This window comes from Sparus aurata, chromosome 6, assembly GCF_900880675.1.
Source record: "Sparus aurata chromosome 6, fSpaAur1.1, whole genome shotgun sequence".
NCBI lineage: Eukaryota > Metazoa > Chordata > Actinopteri > Spariformes > Sparidae > Sparus > Sparus aurata.
The window spans coordinates 9023985-9046515 of NC_044192.1; the positions used below are offsets into that span (position 1 = coordinate 9023985).

The 22531-nt window shown below is 38.4% G+C and overlaps 4 protein-coding genes and 1 long non-coding RNA gene across 8 annotated transcripts in view; 3 read left to right on the forward strand and 2 right to left on the reverse strand.

The window, feature by feature from the left end:
- Positions 1-11249, reverse strand: part of LOC115583812 (uncharacterized) — a 74593-nt gene extending 63344 nt beyond the window's left edge. For all 4 annotated transcript variants that reach the window (XR_003984429.1, XR_003984428.1, XR_003984426.1 and 1 more), the window contains exons 1-2: positions 10863-11249; positions 10651-10758 (exon numbers count right to left, since the gene is read on the reverse strand). This is a non-coding gene — a long non-coding RNA (uncharacterized LOC115583812). The remainder of the gene's footprint in view (positions 1-10650; positions 10759-10862) is intronic.
- On the forward strand, positions 3272-5410 carry LOC115583795 (transcription factor HES-5-like). The gene is made up of 2 exons (XM_030420987.1): positions 3272-3397; positions 3511-5410. The coding sequence occupies exons 1-2, from the start codon at positions 3275-3277 to the stop codon at positions 3925-3927; spliced, it is 540 nt and encodes a 179-aa protein (XP_030276847.1). The 5' UTR covers positions 3272-3274; the 3' UTR covers positions 3928-5410.
- On the forward strand, positions 7960-9512 carry LOC115583803 (transcription factor HES-2-like). The gene is made up of 2 exons (XM_030420995.1): positions 7960-8087; positions 8203-9512. Exons 1-2 carry the CDS (start codon positions 7965-7967, stop codon positions 8533-8535), a joined length of 456 nt encoding a protein of 151 aa, XP_030276855.1. The 5' UTR covers positions 7960-7964; the 3' UTR covers positions 8536-9512.
- A 1721-nt stretch (positions 11250-12970) lies between the features above and the next one.
- LOC115583800 (transcription factor HES-5-like) lies at positions 12971-14628 on the forward strand. The gene is made up of 2 exons (XM_030420992.1): positions 12971-13108; positions 13222-14628. Exons 1-2 carry the CDS (start codon positions 12986-12988, stop codon positions 13552-13554), a joined length of 456 nt encoding a protein of 151 aa, XP_030276852.1. The 5' UTR covers positions 12971-12985; the 3' UTR covers positions 13555-14628.
- Positions 14629-19874: 5246 nt separating this feature from the next.
- Positions 19875-21126, reverse strand: LOC115583797 (transcription factor HES-5-like). Its single transcript, XM_030420988.1, has 2 exons — positions 20989-21126; positions 19875-20873 (listed from the first exon to the last, which is right to left on the reverse strand). Exons 1-2 carry the CDS (start codon positions 21109-21111, stop codon positions 20457-20459), a joined length of 540 nt encoding a protein of 179 aa, XP_030276848.1. The 5' UTR covers positions 21112-21126; the 3' UTR covers positions 19875-20456.
- Positions 21127-22531: the final 1405 nt, after the last annotated feature.

Genomic DNA, 22531 nt, shown 5'->3' on the forward strand with positions numbered 1-22531 from the left:
ATCACAGCGTCACATACATGTTTTCTTCAAGATACATATAACATCAGGGTTTCCCCTACATGTAATTGACTGTGGCGCACCACCACGGCAAAATAAAAGCTGCCACACCTTAAAAATTCAGGCATAAATAAATCCAGTGTTAGAGAAAGGAAATATTTTACTGTCGTCTTCCACCACAGTCTTTGACGTTAACCAGCATGTTGGATATTTAGCTTGATAATTAGCTAGAGGATTAAAATGGTCACTTAAAGCAGAGTCCTGCACGGGTCACCGCATCCGACCCGTTTTCCAACAGTAGCACAAATTACATCCCGTACCCGAGCCGACCCGCTATAAATTGATACCGACGCCCGAAGGAAAATTGGACGGACGCAATTCTTAAAAGTTAAAGTAAGACAGCGTGGGGAATGGGAGTTCTGGGAGGGCGCAAGCATGCATGAATGAGCTCATATGAAATATAAATGCATATAATTTGTGTCGCTAATAATGACTGATGATAAGTGACGCCTTGAAAATGGCAATCGTAAAACCTGACCCGCCTCTCCAGGCGTCCAACCCGATCCGCATCTGTGTCCGACACAGTACATTATTTTTCACCCATGCAGGACTCTGACTTAGTAACTGTCAGGTTTCAGGTGTTTTAAGGTAAAAATTTAGAGGTCAAACTTTTCCTCTTTAAAGTAGTCCCACATTGTATCTAATGAGATGATACACACTTCTATTGTTCCTCCAGTGAAAGCGGTGAAAGGACAGAGTGTGGGAAACCACAGGGAACTCACTCACAGCGCCCTGTGGGACAATAGATCCAGACCTTTGCCATGAAGAGACAGATTATAAGGGGAGTGTGGCTCTTAAAGATGGAATTGGTTTTAAATCAGGCCGTTTGTGTAACTGCTCCTCAATGATTTGAATCATCATTTCAGTTCCTTAAAATACTGTCACTGTATCTAGTGAGAATGAAACAACTTCAGCATTTGGTGTTTGAAAAGGTTTCTGCAAGTTACATAATTTAAAATCTCCTATTTGGCATAATTAAACATGTGGATTTGGCTAATGTCACGTAACGCTATACTTTAATCTCTGAGTAGTTTGATCAAGTGCGAACCAATATTTTCATCACAGTGTTTCAAAAAAACTTACTGTCAGTCACACAAAGTAAGCTCGCCCCTTGCTGATATAACAGTTTGGTTTAATTTCACTTTTTGTTTCCCAGAATTACAACCTCATGATAGAAAATCTAGTTTCAAATCGACCTACTTCAGAAAACAAGACACAGCTCATGGTCATTTTCAATGTTACTTATTTTAAAAAAAAATGTTATTCCAAACAATGACAACCATATTTTTGCATAACTCTGAGACATTTGCATGCAGTTGCAAAAAAAATAAAATGTTACAGGATACATGGACAATAAGACATGTAGTGAAAAATTGTTTGTGAATTTGTTGTCCTGCAATATCCGACCTCCTGACTACAGCGGTGAACTTTGAGTCAATTATATTTAGATTTAGGGCATTATGCAGGCAGTTTTGTCCAAAGCGACTACAATAAGTACAGTTGTCACAAGAAAGAAACCACATCACATCACAGTCGATAAAGTAAGGAAGGAAAAATAGAAACAATTTTCAAACCCTCATCTGAACATTGTAGCTGCTGTTTATGACGGATACCTTAAGTACATAAGTGCTATGATTTAAGTACGTGTGAGTGCTTGTCTTTGAAAAGTGCATATACTTTGTTGCCCCCTTTATTTCTTAAAAGAACATTTTTCAATGTTCAATTTTTCACCCTATCTAGATGTCTTAATGTTGGCATGTGAGTAGTTATCCAGGATCTAATTCCTGTCCCATTAATTATGATTTAAGTGGAAAAAATGTTAGAATGAGATATTCTGCGCTGATGTTCAGACTGAGACACAGAACTCAAACATGAGATTTTAGCATTTTACTACATCAATTAAATATTTCAGTGGCTTATTTGTGAAGTGATAATTCTAAATGTCCAATGTTCATTTTAAGTACACATTTCTCACGTCAATGAGCAAATAGTTTTTTACGCAGGCCACACCTTCTACCCTTGGCGCCACAAACTGCTTGTGCTTTCAAGTACTGAAACAGTCCATTTGTAGAGGGGCACATGCCTTTCATCTGCTAATGGACGGAGTGCGGGAAAGCTCTGGAAGGCAGTATTCAGTGTGACTGACATTCACCCCACCAGCAGTGCAGGAATTCTCCAAAGAGATTTGGCACACTTCAGGAAACAGCTGCCCCCAGGAAACCTCCCACCCTCATGTGTAGAGCTGAAATTCTGATCCAGTTGATGGTCAGTAATGAGACATGATCATGACAGGAGGTTAAAAATATGTCACAATGATTGGAAACTGGAAATATTACATGATAAAACATTTTGGTGAAACTTAATGACTAATTTTTCATCACAATTTCAAAATTTAAGAACTGTGAGAATCAGCCAATGGTGTGCTTTCCCTCCAGATGGCTGGTGATGTCAGCCTCTGTTTCTATAACAACACAAAGCCAGCATCTGTCACTTAAGTCCCTTTGTGGTTCATTGACCATACAGGGAGTCAGTGTGGGAAACTGAGCTCTACTTGTTACTCAGACCAACGGGAAGGCACATGTCAAGAGACTCTGCATCTGGATGGCTGCATGATTATTGGTTGAGTTTAAGTGCTTGAACACACATTTAACAAACAGTATGCAAACTTTTAAGAACTGCTCGAATAATCTTGTTTGTTTGTTTTTCACAAAATATTAATCAAGATAATATTTTTTATAATTATCTCATGATGTCAAATAAAAGTGCAGGGAGTTTAGGGTGTTGCATTTAACATTTAAGCTCAGTAAATGCAGCCCAAAAAAAAATCCAGACTTTTGATGTTCATGTTTTATCAGATTAAATAACTTTTACATTAACTTATGATTAAAAGATATCTGCTCACACATTTGATGTAATAATCAGCGTGTGCTCAGTCAAAGTCATTGATCCCAGCATCAGGGCAGCAGATCTGCTCTCTCTACAGCGTCACCACTTTCCCAGATCCACACAGAGCTCTGTGAGTCTCTCTCCATCACCCCCCCAGTCCTCCACCTGTTCCCCTGAGATATAACTTTTGTCCTCACATCAATATAACCATTTGGCGTGTGTAACCCTTTATTGTGTGACCAAACTCTCTGATTGGCTAAGACTGTGAGAAACTTCAACCAGACCAAGACTCACACATTCATATGGAGATGTGGGACTATAAATAGGAGGGATGAAGCCAGCAGAGATCAGATTCTCTCTACAGAGACCTCTACAGCACAGAGATCCAGCCATGGCACCTACAATCACTGCAGCAATGACCAATTCTCAGGAGCATCTCACTCTGACCCACAAGGTAAATTCAAGATCCAACAACATTTAAATATTGTTAATGAGAGGTTGTATTTGTTTATGATCACACTTGACTCCAGAATAAGTTGTCTAATGACTTTGTTTTTCTTTCTGCAGCTCAGAAAGCCTCTGGTGGAGAAGTTACGCAGAGAGCGAATCAACAGCAGCATTGAGCAGCTCAAGTCTCTCCTGGGTCCAGACTTCCTCAAACAGCAGCCAGACTCCAAGCTGGAGAAAGCAGACATCCTGGAGATGACAGTCTGTGTCCTGAGACGACTGCAGCAAAAGCATCGAGCTGTGGACTCAACAGCTGCTAATCAGGGCTACTCCAGATGTGTCCAAGAAGTGACACACTTTCTGTCCAGAGAGCCAGTGAAGACACAGTCCCAGAGAAGTCTTCTGCAACACTTCTACAAGCTGCAGCCTTCGTCTCAAAACAACCTGAAAGAGGCTGACTTCTCTCCTCTGAGCTCCACAGTCCAGACCAGCAAAGACAAGAGTCCAGTCAGCAGCGCCGTCTGGAGGCCGTGGTAGACACTAACTCACTGGAGTTACTACCACACAAACTCACATGACCACATTGGTCAAAGATTACTGGACTGAATCCTTTGAAATTTGATGGACTTGTTCTTCTGTATGTACAGAAGGCTGTATTTGTGTGTTTGTCTTTGTTCAAGATGACATTTCCCGAGGAAATGACAGCAACAATATCTTTTAAGTTGAGAAAGAGAACATCTTGTCATGCATGTTGCATGAACATCTGATTGCATCAGCAATTATTATCATACCTCACTGTACTTCATGTATTGGTAGTATATGCTGTTATAACATTTGTTATCTTTTGATTGTTATTGATCATTTTGATTAGAAAACTTGAACTGTCCTGTCGTAATGAACTTTAATCTCTCAGATTAATCAAAACTGATCTGTTGTAAGATCCACATGTTTATACTTTTTCTAGGAGTGTTTTGCTTTTGCTGAATGTCCCAATTTTTCTGGGACACTTTTAATGATTCACCTCATGAAAGGCATTATTAATACATAATGCAAGAATGATATCTACTTACTTTGATTAGTAATGATCATTTTGATCAAAATTCTTAATTGGTCCTTTTAATGGACAAATTGTCATAATTATCTTTAATCTCTCTGATTAATCAAAACTGATCTGTTGTCAGATCCAAATGTTTATACTTTTTGCTAAAAGGTTATTTTACTGTCACAATTTTCTTGTGACACTTTTATGATTCACTTCACGACATGTATTGTTTAAATATAATACAATGGTGATATCTTTAACCTCTTGATTAGTAATGATCATTTTAACAATGAACTTAAACTGTCCTTTTTATGGATATATTTTCATAATGAACTTTAATCGCTGATTACTCAAAACTGATCTTTTGTAAGATCCAAATGTTTATACCTTTTTTTCTAAACGTTTTGCTTAAAGTCACGATTTTCCTGTGAAAATGTTATAATTCACGGCACGTCATGTATTGTTCAAATATAATGCTGTTATGATATACAACAGTCTTAGTCTTAGTGATAAGTCTTAAGTAGAAATTATCATTTTGATTATGATTTGGTCGTTTTTATGGACATTGTGTCATATTGGACTTTCCCTCACTTTGATTATTGAAAAATGATCTGTTTTAAGATCAATATGTTTATCTTTTACTGTAAAAGGTATGATATCACACTGTCACACTTTTCTTGTGAAAATGTAATTTTACATTTTGAGAACCCATTCAATTGAATAGTCACTAGTAACAGTGTAATCTGTTGTAAGGTCAGTTTTTATTATCTTTTGTTTTGACAGTGAGGACTGTTTCCTCAAATATTGAAAATCGTTTGTCTTTTATAAAGACAGCTGTTCCTTTACTCTCTCTGAGTACAGTGTGTCTTGTAGAAATCTACAAGTTGTTGTTGTGATGTATCATCACCTACAGACGGAGCTTTCTCACTCCATGTGGCTCATTGTGCCTTGTTGAATAAACAAACACTGCAAGCTGAAGATATTTTTGTTGGTGAATAATTATTTCTTTATAACTGTGCTTATCATAATGATGACGAATAGATTCTCCATGTTTGTTCTCCAGTCAGGTGAACCCATAAATGACTGCTATCAAGATAAAAATTAAGCCCCTGCATTATTTGTGTATACTAAACAAATGCTTTACTACAGATCTTAGAACAGCAAAACTTCTTGTGATTTGATAAATATGTAGTCATCCATACATGTGTAAAACTAAGCTTAGTAACCTATTAAAATTAAGAACAAGAATTATAAATATTAAATCACTCTGTTGATATGCAGTAAGTGAAGTCATTAAAACAAGTGAGAAAAAAAAATTACATTATCAAGAGATCTTTGCTGCAAGGTGTATTTGTCAATTTCTTGTTTTTTTATTGTAAAACATTTGAAGATAAGAATTTACCTCTTTAAAGATGTCAGACATTGTGTTTAATGAGATGCATAATATGACACACTTCTATTGTTCCTCCAGTGAAAACAGTGAAAGGACAGAGTGTGGGAAACCAGAAGAAACTCACTCACAGAGCCCTGTGCGACAATAGATCCAGACCTTTGCCCTGAAGGGACAGAGATGAAAAAGGAGCCTGGCTCCCAAAATAAAAACCTCTCTACCTATTTAAATCATGGATACACTTTCAACATTTATTCTGAAGTAAAAAATTAACTTAATTAATTTTATTTATATTTTGCCACTGAGCTCAGCAAATCACTAATGAATCTCTCTCAGATACCTGAAATTTAAAAGCAGATTGGTAATTTCAATTTAAAACGTTTAAATAACAGATTTGTTTTATTTCATATACATATCAGGATTACAGCACAATGATTTTTTGAAAATGAATAAAAGTCACTGTTTAGTACACTACTAAAGTTAGTCAGGATTATTGTATGTTTACCTGTGTATGACTATGCAATAAAAGTCAAATGAAATGTTTCGCATTATTTTTCAGGATGAAAAATATTCACAAAACGCATAATATGTCACTAAATAAACATTGAAGTGAAACGCTAAAAAAACAAACAATATCCCAACTTATTTTGAGTCTTCTATTTAAACCAGTCAGGTCAGTTTTCTGGGGACTGAGAATGAGCACAGCCAATTATCACAGGATGACCTCATTGTAGTACAGTATACTGGTCATATAGTATTTACATGAAAGGATTTTCCAAAATTCAAATAAAAATGTGATGTCTCCTTGGCTTTAGATTCTCACATTGTAGACTTAACATTTGTTAACTGAAATTTGTTGAGCTGTACACTAAAAATATTAAGAAGAATGGAATAACCTCCATGTGTTAAAATGACTGTTCTCAAAGGGTATATTTGGATTGAGGTACATTCCTTGAAATCTATCACAGGACGGAGTGTGGGAACCCTCTGGACAACAGACTTTAGCATGATTAGCATCCTAAACCACACCAGCAGCAGCAGACTTTTCTCTAAAGGGATTTGGCACACTTCAGGAAACAGCTGCTCCAACCTCCCACCCTCATCTACAGAGCTGAAATATTATCTGGTTACTGATACAAAGGAACAACTATGATTGGATCATCAAACTGTATGGCAAGCATTGGAAACTGACAAGTACATTTTCAAAATCAATATAGCTGGTTCTAATGTGAAAAATATATTCAAAATTTGAAACTTTATAAACTTTCAGAACTAGCCAATGGTGTTCTTTCCCTCCAGATGGTTGCTACTACAACACACGTCTAGTGTCAGTCACAGAAGCTTCATTCAAAGTCCTTTTGTTGTTCATTGACCGCAGCATTCAGGGAGTCAGTGTGGGAAACTGAGACCAACTTTCTACCCACACTGACTACAAGGTATAAGTCAGAAGACAAGACAGTAAAACATCTGGACAGAACGATGATTCTTGTTCTCAGGGTTTTTAAAATAACTTAATTACATCTTGAGCATCACACTCATATAAATGTTTAAACTGAAATAACATTAAAAAAATTCTTTAAAAAAATAAACTTAGGGAAAAGGACAAAATGCATGAATGAAAGATCTAACAAACTTCTCAAGATAAAATTGAGGATAAATAGCATTAAATACAATGGCTAGATTTATGTTACGATACAGTTGTACAATTTATACAAAATCATCTAAAATCTATTTCCACTGATTCCTTTATTTGGTTACGGTTCAGTGATATTGAGTTTTGTCCATCAATGCGGTAAAATATCGATCTCACACCCACGTGTGTGATGTGATGATGAGCGTGTGCTCAGTCAAAGTCATTGATCCCAGAATCAGGCAGCAGATCTGCTCTCTCTACAGGGTCACCACTTTCCCAGATCCACACAGAGCTCTGTGAGTCTCTCTCCATCACCCCCCCCCCAGTCCTCCACCTGTTCCCCTGAGAGTTAACCATTGTCCCCCGGGGCTATAACAGCATTTAACATGCTGCCGCCCCACATGCCTGATTGTCTCACCGAGCTCTCTGATTGGCTGAGACTGTGAGAAAGTCCACTCAGACCAAGACCCACACATTCATATGGAGATGTGGGACTATAAATAGGAGGGATGAAGCCAGAAGAGATCAGATTCTCTCTACAGAGACCTCTACAGCACAGAGATCCAGCCATGGCACCTACAATCACTGCAGCAATGACCAATACTCAGGAGCATCTCACTTTGACCCACAAGGTAAATTCAAGATCCAACAACATTTCAAATATTGTTAATAAGAGGTTGTCTTTGTTTATGCTCACATTTAACTCCAGAATAAGTTGTCTAATGACTTTGTTTTTTTTTTCTGCAGCTCAGAAAGCCTCTGGTGGAGAAGTTACGCAGAGAGCGAATCAACAGCAGCATTGAGCAGCTCAAGTCTCTCCTGGGTCCAGACTTCCTCAAACAGCAGCCAGACTCCAAGCTGGAGAAAGCAGACATCCTGGAGATGACAGTCTGTGTCCTGACACGACTGCAGCAGCAGCATCAACAGCAGAGAAGACTGCTGAATCACGTCAACAAGCTGCAGTCTTCCTCTGACAACAACCTGACAGAGGCTGACTTCTCTCCTCTGAGTTCCACAGTCCAGACCAGCATCACCAAAGACAAGAGTCCAGACAACAGCGCCCTCTGGAGGCCGTGGTAGACACCAACTCGCTGGAGTTACTACTACACAAACTCACATGACCACATTGGTCAAAGATTACTTGACTGAATCCTTTGAAATTTGATGGACTTGTTCTTCTGTATGTACAGAAGGCTGTATTTACTGTGTTGAGTTTGTTCAAGATGACATTTCCTGAGGAAATGACAGCAACAATATCTTTCAAGTTGAGAAAGAGAAGATCTTGTCATGCATGTTGCATGAACAACATCTGACTGCATCAGCAATTATTATCATACCTCACTGTACTTCATATGTTGGTAGTATATGCTATGATAACATTTGTTATCTTTTGTTATTGATCATTTTGATCAGAAAACTTAACTTAACTGTCCCTTTTATGGACATATTGTCGTAATGAACTTTAATCTCTCTGATTAATTGAAACTGATCTGTTGTTAGATCCAAATGTTTATACTTTTTTGAAAAAAGTTTTGCTTAATGTCACAATTTTCCTTTGACACTTGTATTGGTAAAATATAAAGCAATGGTGATGGCCATTTTTGATCAATCTCAAACTACGCAACTATTGAAAAGATGATCTGTTTTAAGATCGGTATGTTTATCCTTTTACAGTAAAAGTTTTTTTAATGTAACACTGTCACAGTTTTCAGTGACAATATAATCGTTACATTTTGATAATGAACTGAATTCAATGCTTATTAACAACGATGTGATCTCTTTTGAGGTCAGTTTTTACTGTTTTATTTTTTGTTTATAAACTACAAATGTTTTGATCCATTTGAGAAAAACTCTCAAAGGACAGTGAGGACTGTGTCCCCAAATATTATAAATTGTCTTTTATAAAGACAACTGTTCCTTTACTCTCTCTGAGTACAGTGTGTCTTGTAGAAATCTACAAGTTGTTGCTGTGATGTATCATCACCTCTAGATGGGGCTTTCTTACTTCATGTGGCTCATTGTGCCTTGTTGAATAAACAAACACTGCAAGCTGAAAATGTTATGTGAATTTGAGTAATTCTTTTCTGCCCTCATTATGATAATGAAAAGTAGATTTTCTTGGTAGAGTCATCTGAATTACTACTATCAAGATAAAAAGGACAATCCATCAGATAGCAGTCTACTGTAAATCTAAGTAGAAAAAAATCGTGATTTGATTGATATGTTGTTATTCATAACATGCAAAAAACTAAGCATAGTAACCTATTTCAATCAATATATTCAGGGAGGGATTATTAATATCAATTCATTCTGTATATATGCAGAAAGTTGAGTCAACAAACCAACTGAAGAAAAGGTACATTTCAAAAAGATTTTTGCTGCATCATTATTTTGATGTTAGTCAAGTTGAGGTGTTTTAATGTTTAACATTTTAAGTTAACCATTTTCCTCTTAAAGAGGTCAGACATCTAATGAGATGCATAATACGACACACTTCTATTGTTCCCTCTTTGAAAGGACTGTGGGAAACCAGACGAAACTCACTCACAGAGCCCTGTGGGACAATAGATCCAGACCTTTGCCCTGAAGGGACAGCTTAAAAAGGAGCTTGGGCCCCCCGAAACTGGAACTTGTTGTAAATCATGCTTTTGATTGTAACTGCTCCTTGATGACATAAATCATCAATCAGCAGCGACACTTTTATCAAAGTAATTTCCCCTAAGTTTTGTCAGTTAACTTTATTCTAAGTAGTTGTTAAGTAATTACACTGCTTTACATCTTCAAACTTAAAAATCTGGTGACATTTTTACTTCATGCTAATGTTACAAACTCATAATTCACTGCTTTAAGATGAAATACAAAACTGCTAAATAACTACTCTTTACACAGAGTATACATACAGTGCATGTAAATATATGTGTAATTTACTACTACTTGTATTTCTGATACTCACATGTACTTTTTATGTATATGTAGGTAAAATGATGATGTAGGTGTGTCGGTAATATTTAAATCTGATCAGTTTTTACTTTATGCTAACGTTTACATTTATTTTGGGTACTTTAAATTACAATACACATTAGTTAAGCTGCGTCCATTATTCATCACCATGGACAGTGACATTTTGACATAAGTCATGTCACAAATAGTGGTAAATAAAAAAAATAAATAAATAGCTTTATCAAAGTTACTCACCACTTGATAAAGTAGAAGTCAGTGAATCTTCTCAGGGTAATCTCCTATTCAGTCCACTTGGTTTGGTTTCTAGCAGAAGCAAGCGAGGTCAATGTGTACTTGCCAGGCCTGTTTAGTTACGAAAAAATCTTTGTTAAATCAATTAACGTTAATTGCGGACATATAGCCATTTGTATAAGAAAAAGACAGGGTGAAGTTTGAGGTAAACTTACTTGTGTTTGTTGGCCCAAAAATTAACTGCATGGTAATAGCTTTGGAGTCCCAACAGAGAGCCACAGGTCCAGTCTTTACAGGACAGACGTTAACCGCCAGCTAATCAACGTTAACCGTTAGCTAATCAACGTTAACCGTTAGCTACTCAACATCAACCGTTAGCTATTCAACGTTAGCTTATGATATGTTGGATCAACTGCCACCGTCGCCAAAAATCTTAAATTATTACATTTATCTTGTCACACAACATTTCCTACGGTGTTGCACGGCCGACAGAACTGCTAGTGTAAACTTCGAGTCACAAAAACTTTCAAATATCATCTTCAAATTCTAATTTCAGATTTTCGTTAGCTTAGCTATTTTAATTTTCCCTCGTGCAGTGTTGTACTTCCTGTCACATTAATTATGACCTGAGTGGAAAAAATGGTCAAATGAAAGTTCCGCCTTTATTTTTTTTATTTAAAACACAGGAAATATAAAATAATAAAGACATTATACATAAATAAATCAGAGAAGTTAAACAAAGAGATTACATATAATGCGCTTATAAAAAGTACAGTATTTAGATTGTAAGTACAGTTCACATTCTTGATGAATGAAAATAAATGAGGAACAGTTTCAGGATGACAAGAACAGAACAAATTCAACAAGTAACATTATTTTTTTTATTCTTAAACCTTCCAAGGACATGTTTTACGAGATAGTATTTATGTAGAAGCTTACATGACACATCCTTTATTTTGTATATTTGTGAGGCAAAACTCCGCTTTCATATTCAGACCTAGTAAACAAACATGAGATTTTAGCATTTTACAGTATTCACAAATTATTTGTATTTCTAAAATGTGAAGTGATTTATTTTAATTTCCACATATCACTTCAGTATCTATTGTTCACTCTTATGAGATCTGATTATTTTTAGGGGGGGCTCCACCCTCTTCCCCTTGGCGGTGCTGCACGCTGCATGTACACAGGATCCTCAAAAAGTCCATTAGAAGACATGTGCCAACATGCTTATTTACTGCTAATGGACGGAGTGTGGGAAAGCTCTGGAGGACAGGGTTGCATCCATCCCACCAGCAGTCAGTTAATTCTCCAAAGGGATTTGGCACACTTCAGGAAACAGCTGCCCCTCAGGAAACCTCCCATCTTCAAGTGTAAGGCTGAAATTTCATCTAATTAATGGTCAGTAATGAGGGAGGTTATTATTTGAGCTTCAAAATATATCAGTATGATTGGAAACCGAAAACATGAGATGATTTTGTAAAATCTTTATGACGTGTTTTTCTCTGAAATTTCAAATTTTACAAACTGTGATAGTCAGCCAATGGTGTGCTTTCCCTCCAGATGGCTGGTGATGTCAGCCTCTGTTTCTATAACAACACACAGCCAGCATCTGTCACTTAAGTCCCTTTGTGGTTCATTGACCATACAGGGAGTCAGTGTGGGAAACTGAGGTCTACTTGTTACTCACACCGACGACAAGGCACGTGTCAAAAGACTCTGCATCTGGACAGCTGCATGATTATTGTGCTGAGTTTGAGGCAACAAACTGTCCTCTAGTATCTTATAGTAATGTTCCCTAAAATCTTGTATATCCGATCAAACAGAACAGAACACTTTTTGTTATAAGTTGTAAAATAAAATTAGATTTCTAACATAATTGTCAAATCGAGGCAGAATGACTTCACCTGCTATTTTAGGTTTTGGCTCAAAAGTAAATAAAGTTATATAAAGTTGTTGGATTTATTTAATATCATGTGTGTATTTTCATTGGTAAACTCATTAATGTTATACTCCCATGTCTCTGATGTGATCATCAGCGTGTGCTCAAAGTCATTGATCCCAGCATCAAGCAGCAGATCTGCTCTCTCTACAGGGTCACCACTTTCCCAGATTCACACAGAGCTCTGTGAGTATCTCTCCATCACCCCCCCCAGTCCTCCACCTGTTCCCCTGAGAGTTAACCATTGTCCCCCGGGCTATAACAGCATTTAACATGCTGCCGCCCCACATGCCTAATTGTCTCACCAAGCTCTCTGATTGGCTGTGACTGTGAGAACCTCTACTCAGACCAAGACCCACACATTCATATGGAGATGTGGGACTATAAATAGGAGGGATGAAGCCAGAAGAGATCAGATTCTCTCTACAGAGGCCTCTACAGCACAGAGATCCAGCCATGGCACCTACAATCACTGCAGCAATGACCAATTCTCAGGAGCATCTCACTCTGACCCACAAGGTAAATTCAAGATCCAACAACATTTAAATATTGTTAATGAGAGGTTGTATTTGTTTATGATCACACTTGACTCCAGAATAAGTTGTCTAATGACTTTGTTTTTCTTTCTGCAGCTCAGAAAGCCTCTGGTGGAGAAGTTACGCAGAGAGCGAATCAACAGCAGCATTGAGCAGCTCAAGTCTCTCCTGGGTCCAGACTTCCTCAAACAGCAGCCAGACTCCAAGCTGGAGAAAGCAGACATCCTGGAGATGACAGTCTGTGTCCTGAGACGACTGCAGCAGCAGCATCACCAGCAGAGAAGACTGCTGAACCATGTCAACAAGCCGCAGTCTTCCTCTGACAACAACCTGACAGAGGCTGACTTCTCTCCTCTGAGCTCCACAGTCCAGACCAGCATCACCAAAGACAAGAGTCCAGACAACAGCGCCCTCTGGAGGCCGTGGTAGACACCAACTCACTGGAGTTACTACTACACAAACTCACATGACCACATTGGTCAATGATTACTTGACTGAATCCTTTGAAATTTGATGGACTTGTTCTTCTGTATGTACAGAAGGCTGTATTTTGTGTATTGAGTTTGTTCAAGATGACATTTCCTGAGGAAATGACAGCAACAATATCTTTCAAGTTGAGAAAGAGAACATCTTGTCATGCATGTTGCATGAACAACATCTGATTGCATCTGCAATTATTATCATACCTCACTGTACTTCATGTGTTGGTAGTTTATGCTGTGATAACATTTCTTATCTTTTGTTATTGATCATATTGATCAGAAAACTTTAACTGTCATTTTTATGGACATATTGTCATAATGAACTTTAATCTCTTTGATTACTCAAAACTGATCTGTTGTCAGATCCAAATGTTTATACTTTTTTAAAAAAGGTTATTTTGCTGTCACAATTTTCCTGTGACGCTATTAGCTAGAAGTATTATTAAAATATAATACAATGGTGATATCTTTGACCTCTTGATTAGTTATGATCATATTGATCAAAGTTCTTAATTTGTCCTATTTATGGACATTGTGTCATATTAGACTTGACCTCACTTCATGTGATTATTGAAAAATGATCTGTTTTAAGATCAGTATGTTTATCTTTTTACTGTAAAAGGTTTGTTTGATCAAAACTCAAAGTGATCTGTTGTAAGATCCAAATGTGTATACTTTTTTTTTTCTAAAAGGTATGTTAATACCGCTCTGTCACAATTTTCCAGTGACTGTTGCGTGTTCTCTTAATGAAATTCATGTAATTAGCAGTTGTTAACCTGCTGTCATCACTCTGTGATAATAACCCTCTGATCTGTTTGAAGGTCAGTTTTTACTCTGTCCTTTTGTTCATGAAGAAAGTTTTTTGTCTTTTATAAAGACAGCTGTTTCTTCACTGAGTACTCTGTGTACAGAGAACATCTGAAAGCTGTTGGGATGTGTGTTCATCCCCAATCGGAGCTTTTCAAACTGGATGTGGCTCATTGTGCCTTATTGAATAAACAAACAATGAAATTTGCAAATATGTCATCTCATGTCACTTTTTCTCATAGACTTTTAGTGCTTGATTTCCTTATCTCAGCTCCCATTTGATATATTTCAAATCAGTAATCAGTATTACATTAGTATTTTCTCTCTGAACCTTACTATGGCTGCACTGACCCCATTACAATAAAGCCCTTATCATATAAGATCAGCTGCCTCCTCTTTCCACAACACCTTGTTCAGGATAAAACGATACAATGAAACAGACAGGAAGGATGATTTTAACATCTTTTTCAGCATCCCTGTCTAATTTACATAAAGATAGGAACATAAACATAGTAGAAAACATTGCAAAAGCATTTCAAATTGTAGTTATTTATTGAATAAGATACAATTGACCTGATTAATACTTTTAATACCAGTCAATCATCTCGGTCATCTCTTCAGTGAGAAGTAGCCCGAACCCTAACCCCATTAACCAGTTAATTAGTGTGTTAACCGACTACCAGAGTGGGAGAGAGAAAGAGAGACAGACAGAGAGAGAGACAGACAGAGAGAGGGAGAGAGGGAGAGAGAGAGAGAGAGAGAGAGAGAGATCACTGAGACAGGATTAAGAGAGTCTGAGAGAATTAGCACACACACACACACACACACACACAAATGAAGTCTGTGACTGATGAATTGTGATCAATTTTTGCCAAAGACGATGATGTCTTTGACACCTATGGAGTTTAGTTTATTCCTCTTTGTTATGTTATTATGTATGTTTACTTTACTACTTTATGAATGTGAGGAACTTGCTTTACTTTAGTGTTTCCATTCATGCAACTTTATACTTCTAATCCATATCTCAGAGGCAAATATTGCACTTTTTACCCTGCTGCATTTGAGATCTGACATCTTAAGATACTTTAGTTACTTCACAGATTGCTGTTTTCCCATTTCCTTTCCTACAAGTGGAAACCATGTATCTCCAAATTTGGTGTTTGTGATTTGTTTCTGGTACAATGAAGGATGAAGTGTCCCTTCAACAATGGGTTGAGAAAACTAGACTAAATAGAAAAAAAACCTCTTGGATTATCTCGAAAACACATCGTCACAAAGCTTAGAACTGGCTGTTTTTCTGACACCATGAAAAGCTGAAGTGCAGCGGCCTGCAGCGGCCCAGGGTTGGAGTTCGACAGCCAGCACCTTGCTGCATGTCACCCCCCCCCCACCCCCTCTCACCCTGTTTCCTGTCATCTCTGATTGATAGGACAATCAATAAAGCCATAAAACGGCCAAAGAAATAAAATGTGCCTTTTTAGAGATATGTGATTCTCACATGAGAGCCACACTACGAACACATAACAACATGAAGCGGTTGTAGTTGTAGTTAAATGAGCTCGAACTTGAAACAGCTGTAAAACTGCTACACACATTAATGCAGCAGTGATATTAATCCAAAAACATCTGATATGAAATAAAACACTTACAGAGACGATTTTGCCACGTCAGTACATTTATCTGTCATACTGTAGGTAAATTAAGCTGATGATACTAACACACTTTTACCTAGGTAAGGTTTTTAATGCAATTTACCATTATCTGTATTGTTTTGATAATTAAAAGTAGCAGTACTCTTTCTCAAGAAAAGTATCTAAATGCTTCTTCCATCACTCGTGGTAAACATCTTGTCGTTTCTGTCCGTCACTCTCCAGGTGTGTTCACCTTCCTTCTTATCTCCCCTCCATCTGTCTGTGTGTCTATCTGCAGTCTGTCTGAGTGGCGGTCTCAGGTTTCCCAGCGTCCCTCCTCTGGGCTCCCACAGCTCCCTGCACAGGGCTGAACGTGCCCCGGTCACACGCCCTCCTCTCTCTCCGGAGCTTGGAGCCGCGGCGACACACGGCTTCCCACACTTCTGTATGCAGCCTGCTCAGCTGCGCACACAATAGAAGTGTGTCTGCTCTCACAAAGCCTCAGGACGGTTCTCAGGCAGAGAGCCACTTCACAGACGAGCCATCTGGCTGGGCTGCAACTCAGAAAATAAAACTTTAAAGCTTTATTAGCGGCTTCTGGGATCTTTTTGTAGAAGAATATATTTAGTTTTATCAGGGTTAAAGGGATGTTTTATTTGCAGAGGCAATTAGAAAAAACAAAGAAGAGAGTGCATTCATTCATTTAATGGAAAGACAATAACACAGACTTTTCAGTGCAAAAAAAAGGCTATTTGTCCACTTTGAACCTCTGATTTTCATCACACGAGAGTTTTGCTGATGCCATTGAAACAATATTGTTTAACTTAACAGGAAAAGTGTAATATTTGGTGTTTTTCTTTAATTTCACATCTCTAGTTTCTAGTCTCTGTGTCTTTGCTGCGTGTCACAGTCGTCAAAAAACCTTCCCGTGTCCACCTCAGGAAAAACATTTTCCCACTGACCCCGCTGATCTATGACATACAGATAAAGCATCCCACCTGTTCTCTGTGACAGGCATTAAATTAAGTCCATTGTCCCGAGGTCTGAGCCTCCTGATTGGCTGAAAGGCAAAAGAGAGCGCCGGATGAGGAGCATAAAAGCAGGGCAGCGATGCAGATGTCAACACAGAAGCCCTCTGAACCTCCACCGGCACCACCAGAACCTTCCAGCGCAAGACGGAAAAACCTCAAAATGTCTCTCTACGCAGACCTCGCTCTTCAGGACACCGTGAAGGAACAGCTCTTCAGGTAAGACGAAGCCACATTTCTTGTGCCTTATTGTTTGATTCCTGTAGGAGTTTTCTTTTTAATCTCACTCAATCCCTGAGGAACATCTTAATAACAGCCATGATTTCTTTTCTCCTTCTCTCAGGTGTAAACTCCACATGTTGGAGAGGAAATGCTGCACCGGGGTGGAGAAGCTGAAGGCTCTGATTGGAGAGCACCTGCAGAACGGGATCCCCGTCTCAGACCTCCTGGAGAAAACAAAGGCCTTCCTCACGCTGAGAAAAGCCCTGCTGTCACACAACGGCTACTCCAAATATTCACGGGACATCTTGCGCCTGTTTCCTGACGCAGAGGAAGACCTGGCTCCACTGTGCTGTTAAAGACAGGACGAGGAGGGAGAAATTGACTTTAAGGAATCAATGAAAGTGCCTTGAAACCAGATATAGCAGTTTGTTGATTTGAGAACTTACAGATTTAAGTGAAACCAGCTGCTTTGTCTCTGTGATTTACGTTGGCTTCAACAGAGGAAGAACATTTTCAGTTCTTGAAGAGGTCGCTGACAGAGAGGAAGAGTCAGCGGCTAAGTTTTTAAAAAATGTGATGCTGCTACTTTTGGGATGTATATTTGTCAGGGTTGTAGACCACAGAAGATGAAGCTGGTCTGCTAACTATGCAGGGAATAGTTGCTGACTTTAACTTATTTAGGAAATGTGTCAACATTGTTTTTAATTAACTGCAGTAAAACCTGCTTGAAGTTTAAAGCCCAACAGAGCACCTATTGTCCCTGTTAAATTCTGTATAGGATGATAATATTATGTGATTTAAGTTTGCATACAGTGTCTGACTGCCTTGTTTCAAGGTGTAATATTCTTAAACACCACGCCTTTCTTCTGAAAAGGGATTTGTTATCGATCGACTGATTGTGTATGCCATGTATGCTTATTTTGTTTCCTTCGCCCTCTTTTACTTTTTATTCATCCAAAGTGGATTGAGATTTGTTTTCATGTTTTTTTTGGAGTTTTCGAGAAAAAATAAATGCGAAAGAGATTAACAGTAAGAGTGTTTTCCGTGTCCTCTTCTTCAAATCAACCGTGGGAGAATTACATCACAAACAGCTCTTCACGTTTCACTGAAAGTAAAGTGAAGCCTCCGTCTCCATTCGGCGTCGCCAGCTGCAAAGGTCGTACGTGAAAGCAGCTTAGTTCTCTCCGAGAGGTCAGATGTTCCAGCTTTCATGGGAACGCTCGTAGATGTCAAGTTGGGAGTTCAGCGGCAACTTGACCTCTTCAGTCGTTTGGGTATGAGGGTGTGTTGGGAGTAAAGAAAGGTGAAACATTCAGTACAGATCATTAAGATTTGGGATTTTCATCATTTTTCATCATAATTACATCATAAAAACTGATTATTTGACCCTTAGGGAAATAATTGACCTAAAACATTGACCCACTAAATCTGTTAAGTGTTTTCTAACAGTCTTATTCTATTAATTAAGTTGAATTAAAAGTGTCAAATTGAATGCTACATTTTTCATCATGTTGAGTCAACACTTATAAATTAGATAACATGATGTGTGATTTATAACAGGAGACAGAATAACCAATTTGAAAAGCGTTTTGGGCATAACACTTACTATAAGTTTAAATATCTAATATATTAATTGATATACTTGATATATAATATATAACGTATATAATGTATGTTATATTTAACCACTGACTAAAAAAAGTTCATTTTGACATCTGCATTAATTTAATCAAATCAAAATAAATTATTAAATGTATGTACATTGACTCAACATGATAGAAAAACTACACAGTGAACTTATGTAATAAAATTTGTTTTAAGATTTCCATGTAATTAAAAACAATGAAGTTGAATCTGATCCAGTCTGAAGGAAACATAATGAACCCAGATGTTTGTATGACACTTCACTAAGTGGTGACTATGATCTCAGTCCAGTTTAACATGAGAGACTGAAGTGTCAGAAAACAAAACACAAGACGGGGCAGCGTCCCTCAGAAGAGTGGTGTCCATTACACCATTATAGTAACACGGAGCTAATTAGGCTGCTCTATTAGTTCATGACGGGGGCAGCGCTTTACTGAGACACACAGATTGGAGATGTAATGTAAACACTGGGCTCACAGCCGGAGGGTTTAAAAGGCAGCTGTCTCACTGTCGACCTCATCTGGTTTCTCATCCATCACGTGTTCATCATCTTTTTCTTACTTTTCTGTCTGTTTTTAGTCGTTATTTTCTGTCACTGTTCCTAATTGTTCTTAGTCACCGTTGATACAGTCACTGTCTGTAGTAGCTGCTTGTCTATGTCTACTGTATTGTTAGTTTTTATGTGTCGTATCATGTGCTTTATTGCTCAAAAGTCCTGTATACGCACTGCATTGGTTGCAATTTACTTAGATGCAACGTTGCCTACGTGTGCTGATCCTGCCAAATGAACTGATAAATAAATACTCCTTATTCTGCATCTGTGTTGATACCTATTCATCATGATATCACCTGTTTAAAAAAACACATTTCGAAACATGCCAGTTAGAATTTGTACTTAACGTTCAGTGATTTACAAGAATGACACAAACACACTGTTTTCTTGTTTTAGTGATTGTTTTAATGCGCATCACTTGGCTTGAAGAGATACATTCACTGTGACACATTTCCCCTTCACTGAAGGAACGAGTGCTGTCACTCACAGAGTTACAACGCAGCACATTTGTCTCGATCAACTTTGTCATACACAAAACGAGTCTGCTGAAAATGCAGACAAATAAGAAATCTAAAGATAGATCAGAAAGAATGAATATGTGAATATCACATAGAAATCTGAAACATGTTCAACATGATTAACTCCGTCTCCTAAGGTACACACATCACTGTCAGTGTCACTGACAATATATAGGTATTTCCACTGGGAATTGTAATGTTTACTTCACTGAGTAAAATCTGAATCAGAGATGAGAACCTTTAGAATACGAAATAATGCCAAACTGTTGTCTGTAAATATCACAGAAACACAGAACCTCTACAAAAGGTAACACAGGTGAAAGGCTGCAGTAACATATGCAACTCTTCAAACAAGACCTCAAACAAGAGGATGAAGCTGGAATCCGAGAATAAAAGTACAACTGCTCATTTCACTCCTGAGCTTCTCTTTCTGAGTCCTCAGGTGTCTACCACGGCCTCCAGACGGCGCTGCTGACTGGACTCTTGTCTTTGCTGGTCTGGACTGTGGAGCTCAGAGGAGAGAAGTCAGCCTCTCTCAGGTTGTTTTGAGACGAAGGCTGCAGCTTGTAGAAGTGTTGCAGAAGACTTCTCTGGGACTGTGTCTTCACCGGCTCTCTGGACAAAAAGTGTGTCACCTCTTGGACACATCTGGAGTAGCCCTGATTGACAGCTGCTGAGTCCACAGCCCGGTGCTGCTGCTGCAGTCGTCTCAGGACACAGACTGTCATCTCCAGGATGTCTGCTTTCTCCAGCTTGGAGTCTGGCTGCTGTTTGAGGAAGTCTGGACCCAGGAGAGACTTGAGCTGCTCAATGCTGCTGTTGATTCGCTCTCTGCGTAACTTCTCCACCAGAGGCTTTCTGAGCTGCAGAAAGAAAGAACAAAGTCATTAGACAACTTATTCTGGAGTCAAGTGTGATCATAAACAAAGACAACCTCTTATTAACAATATTTGAAATGTTGTTGGATCTTGAATTTACCTTGTGGGTCAGAGTGAGATGCTCCTGAGAATTGGTCGTTGCTGCAGTGATTGTAGGTGCCATGGCTGGATCTCTGTGCTGTAGAGGTCTCTGTAGAGAGAATCTGATCTCTGCTGGCTTCATCCCTCCTATTTATAGTCCCACATCTCCATATGAATGTGTGGGTCTTGGTCTGGCTCTAGTTTCTCACAGTCTCAGCCAATCAGAGAGCTCGGCGAGACAAAAGGAGATACAGCACCGTGAATGCTGTTATTGCCCGGGGGGACAATGGTTAAATCTCAGGGGAACAGGTGGAGGACTGGGGGGGTGATGGAGAGAGACTCACAGAGCTCTGTGTGAATCTGGGAAAGTGGTGACCCTGTAGAGAGAGCAGATCTGCTGCCTGATGCTGGGATCAATGACTTTGACTGAGCACACGCTGATTATCACATCACACACGTGGGAAATTGATAATGAGCGCATCTTACGTTTGAATTTCTCTCAAACTGAACATGCATATATGTGTGTATATTAATCAATCTTACTGTGTGTATAATCTTATCACATACATTAGAAGTATTTCTTTTTGCTTGCCTGGTTAATTTTTGAACTAGGCGGTGTTGTAATTTTGCTGAATCTGCAGTTGTAGTAGAAAGTAACACCATCCTGGGTGCAGTCTAATTGGTTTTTTTTTTAGTACAAATCTCATTACCACAGCTGGATCAAAGCTCTTGATACAAGAAATTGCAGTTTAAAGTTAAATGTTACAATACATATCACAAAAACATCACCGAGGTCCCACCATTCATGAATGTAGGACTATATAAACAAAACTGCTTCTTAAAAAGTCACATACTGCACCTTTAAATAAAGTTTCATGCAGCAATGACATTGAAGCTTTAAAGGTGCAATGTGTAGTTTGGGGGAAGACATTTTAAACAGAAGAGAAAGATCTTTATTGACATTAAAGGACAACACAATTCCGTACTGTTATTTGTGGCGGACCCTGCCACCTTATTTTCCTCTGAGCACAGTTTGTTCATTCATTTACGGAAAACATTAATATTTCTGAATTTGTATTATAATTACCTCATTGATATTGCGAATATCAAAATCTTGAGTTTAAATTTCTTCTCCAAAACCACGCAATGCCCCTTTAACCTCAAATTCATCATCTCACTGCACCACATATAACCAACACCCAATCGATTCAAGTATAGCCTCCCCGTCCCCGTCAAAATAACCAGCGTGGAATGCAGAGGAACTGTCTAAATGTAAAGGAGGGAGATAAAAAAAAAAAAAAAAAAAGTTCTTTTGAATGTTCATTAATCCTTTAGCATGTCTGCATTCCTCATAGACAGTTTACAAAAGCCTGGTAATGACGAGCCTTGATGACAGGAATTTCCATTCAGGGGCGGTGAGACAAAACTCGTAAACTGACTCCATAATTAATGTGATGTGCAACCAGACACACTTCTTTTGTTCTTGAAAGGCGGTGAATGGGCCGAGTGTGGGAAAGCAGGGAAAACTCACTCACAGAGCCCCAGAGGGACAAAAGAGGCGG

Excerpts from the sequence above, each read along its gene's own strand:
- LOC115583797 (XM_030420988.1), bottom strand. The coding sequence starts at position 21,111 with ATGAAGCCAGCAGAGATCAGATTCTCTCTACAGAGACCTCTACAGCAC. Across the intron at positions 20,874-20,988 it reads ATCTCACTCTGACCCACAAG|CTCAGAAAGCCTCTGGTGGA; the intron begins GTAAATTCAAGA and ends TTCTTTCTGCAG.
- LOC115583795 (XM_030420987.1), top strand. The coding sequence starts at position 3,275 with ATGAAGCCAGCAGAGATCAGATTCTCTCTACAGAGACCTCTACAGCAC. Across the intron at positions 3,398-3,510 it reads ATCTCACTCTGACCCACAAG|CTCAGAAAGCCTCTGGTGGA; the intron begins GTAAATTCAAGA and ends TTCTTTCTGCAG.
- LOC115583800 (XM_030420992.1), top strand. The coding sequence starts at position 12,986 with ATGAAGCCAGAAGAGATCAGATTCTCTCTACAGAGGCCTCTACAGCAC. Across the intron at positions 13,109-13,221 it reads ATCTCACTCTGACCCACAAG|CTCAGAAAGCCTCTGGTGGA; the intron begins GTAAATTCAAGA and ends TTCTTTCTGCAG.
- LOC115583803 (XM_030420995.1), top strand. The coding sequence starts at position 7,965 with ATGAAGCCAGAAGAGATCAGATTCTCTCTACAGAGACCTCTACAGCAC. Across the intron at positions 8,088-8,202 it reads ATCTCACTTTGACCCACAAG|CTCAGAAAGCCTCTGGTGGA; the intron begins GTAAATTCAAGA and ends TTTTTTCTGCAG.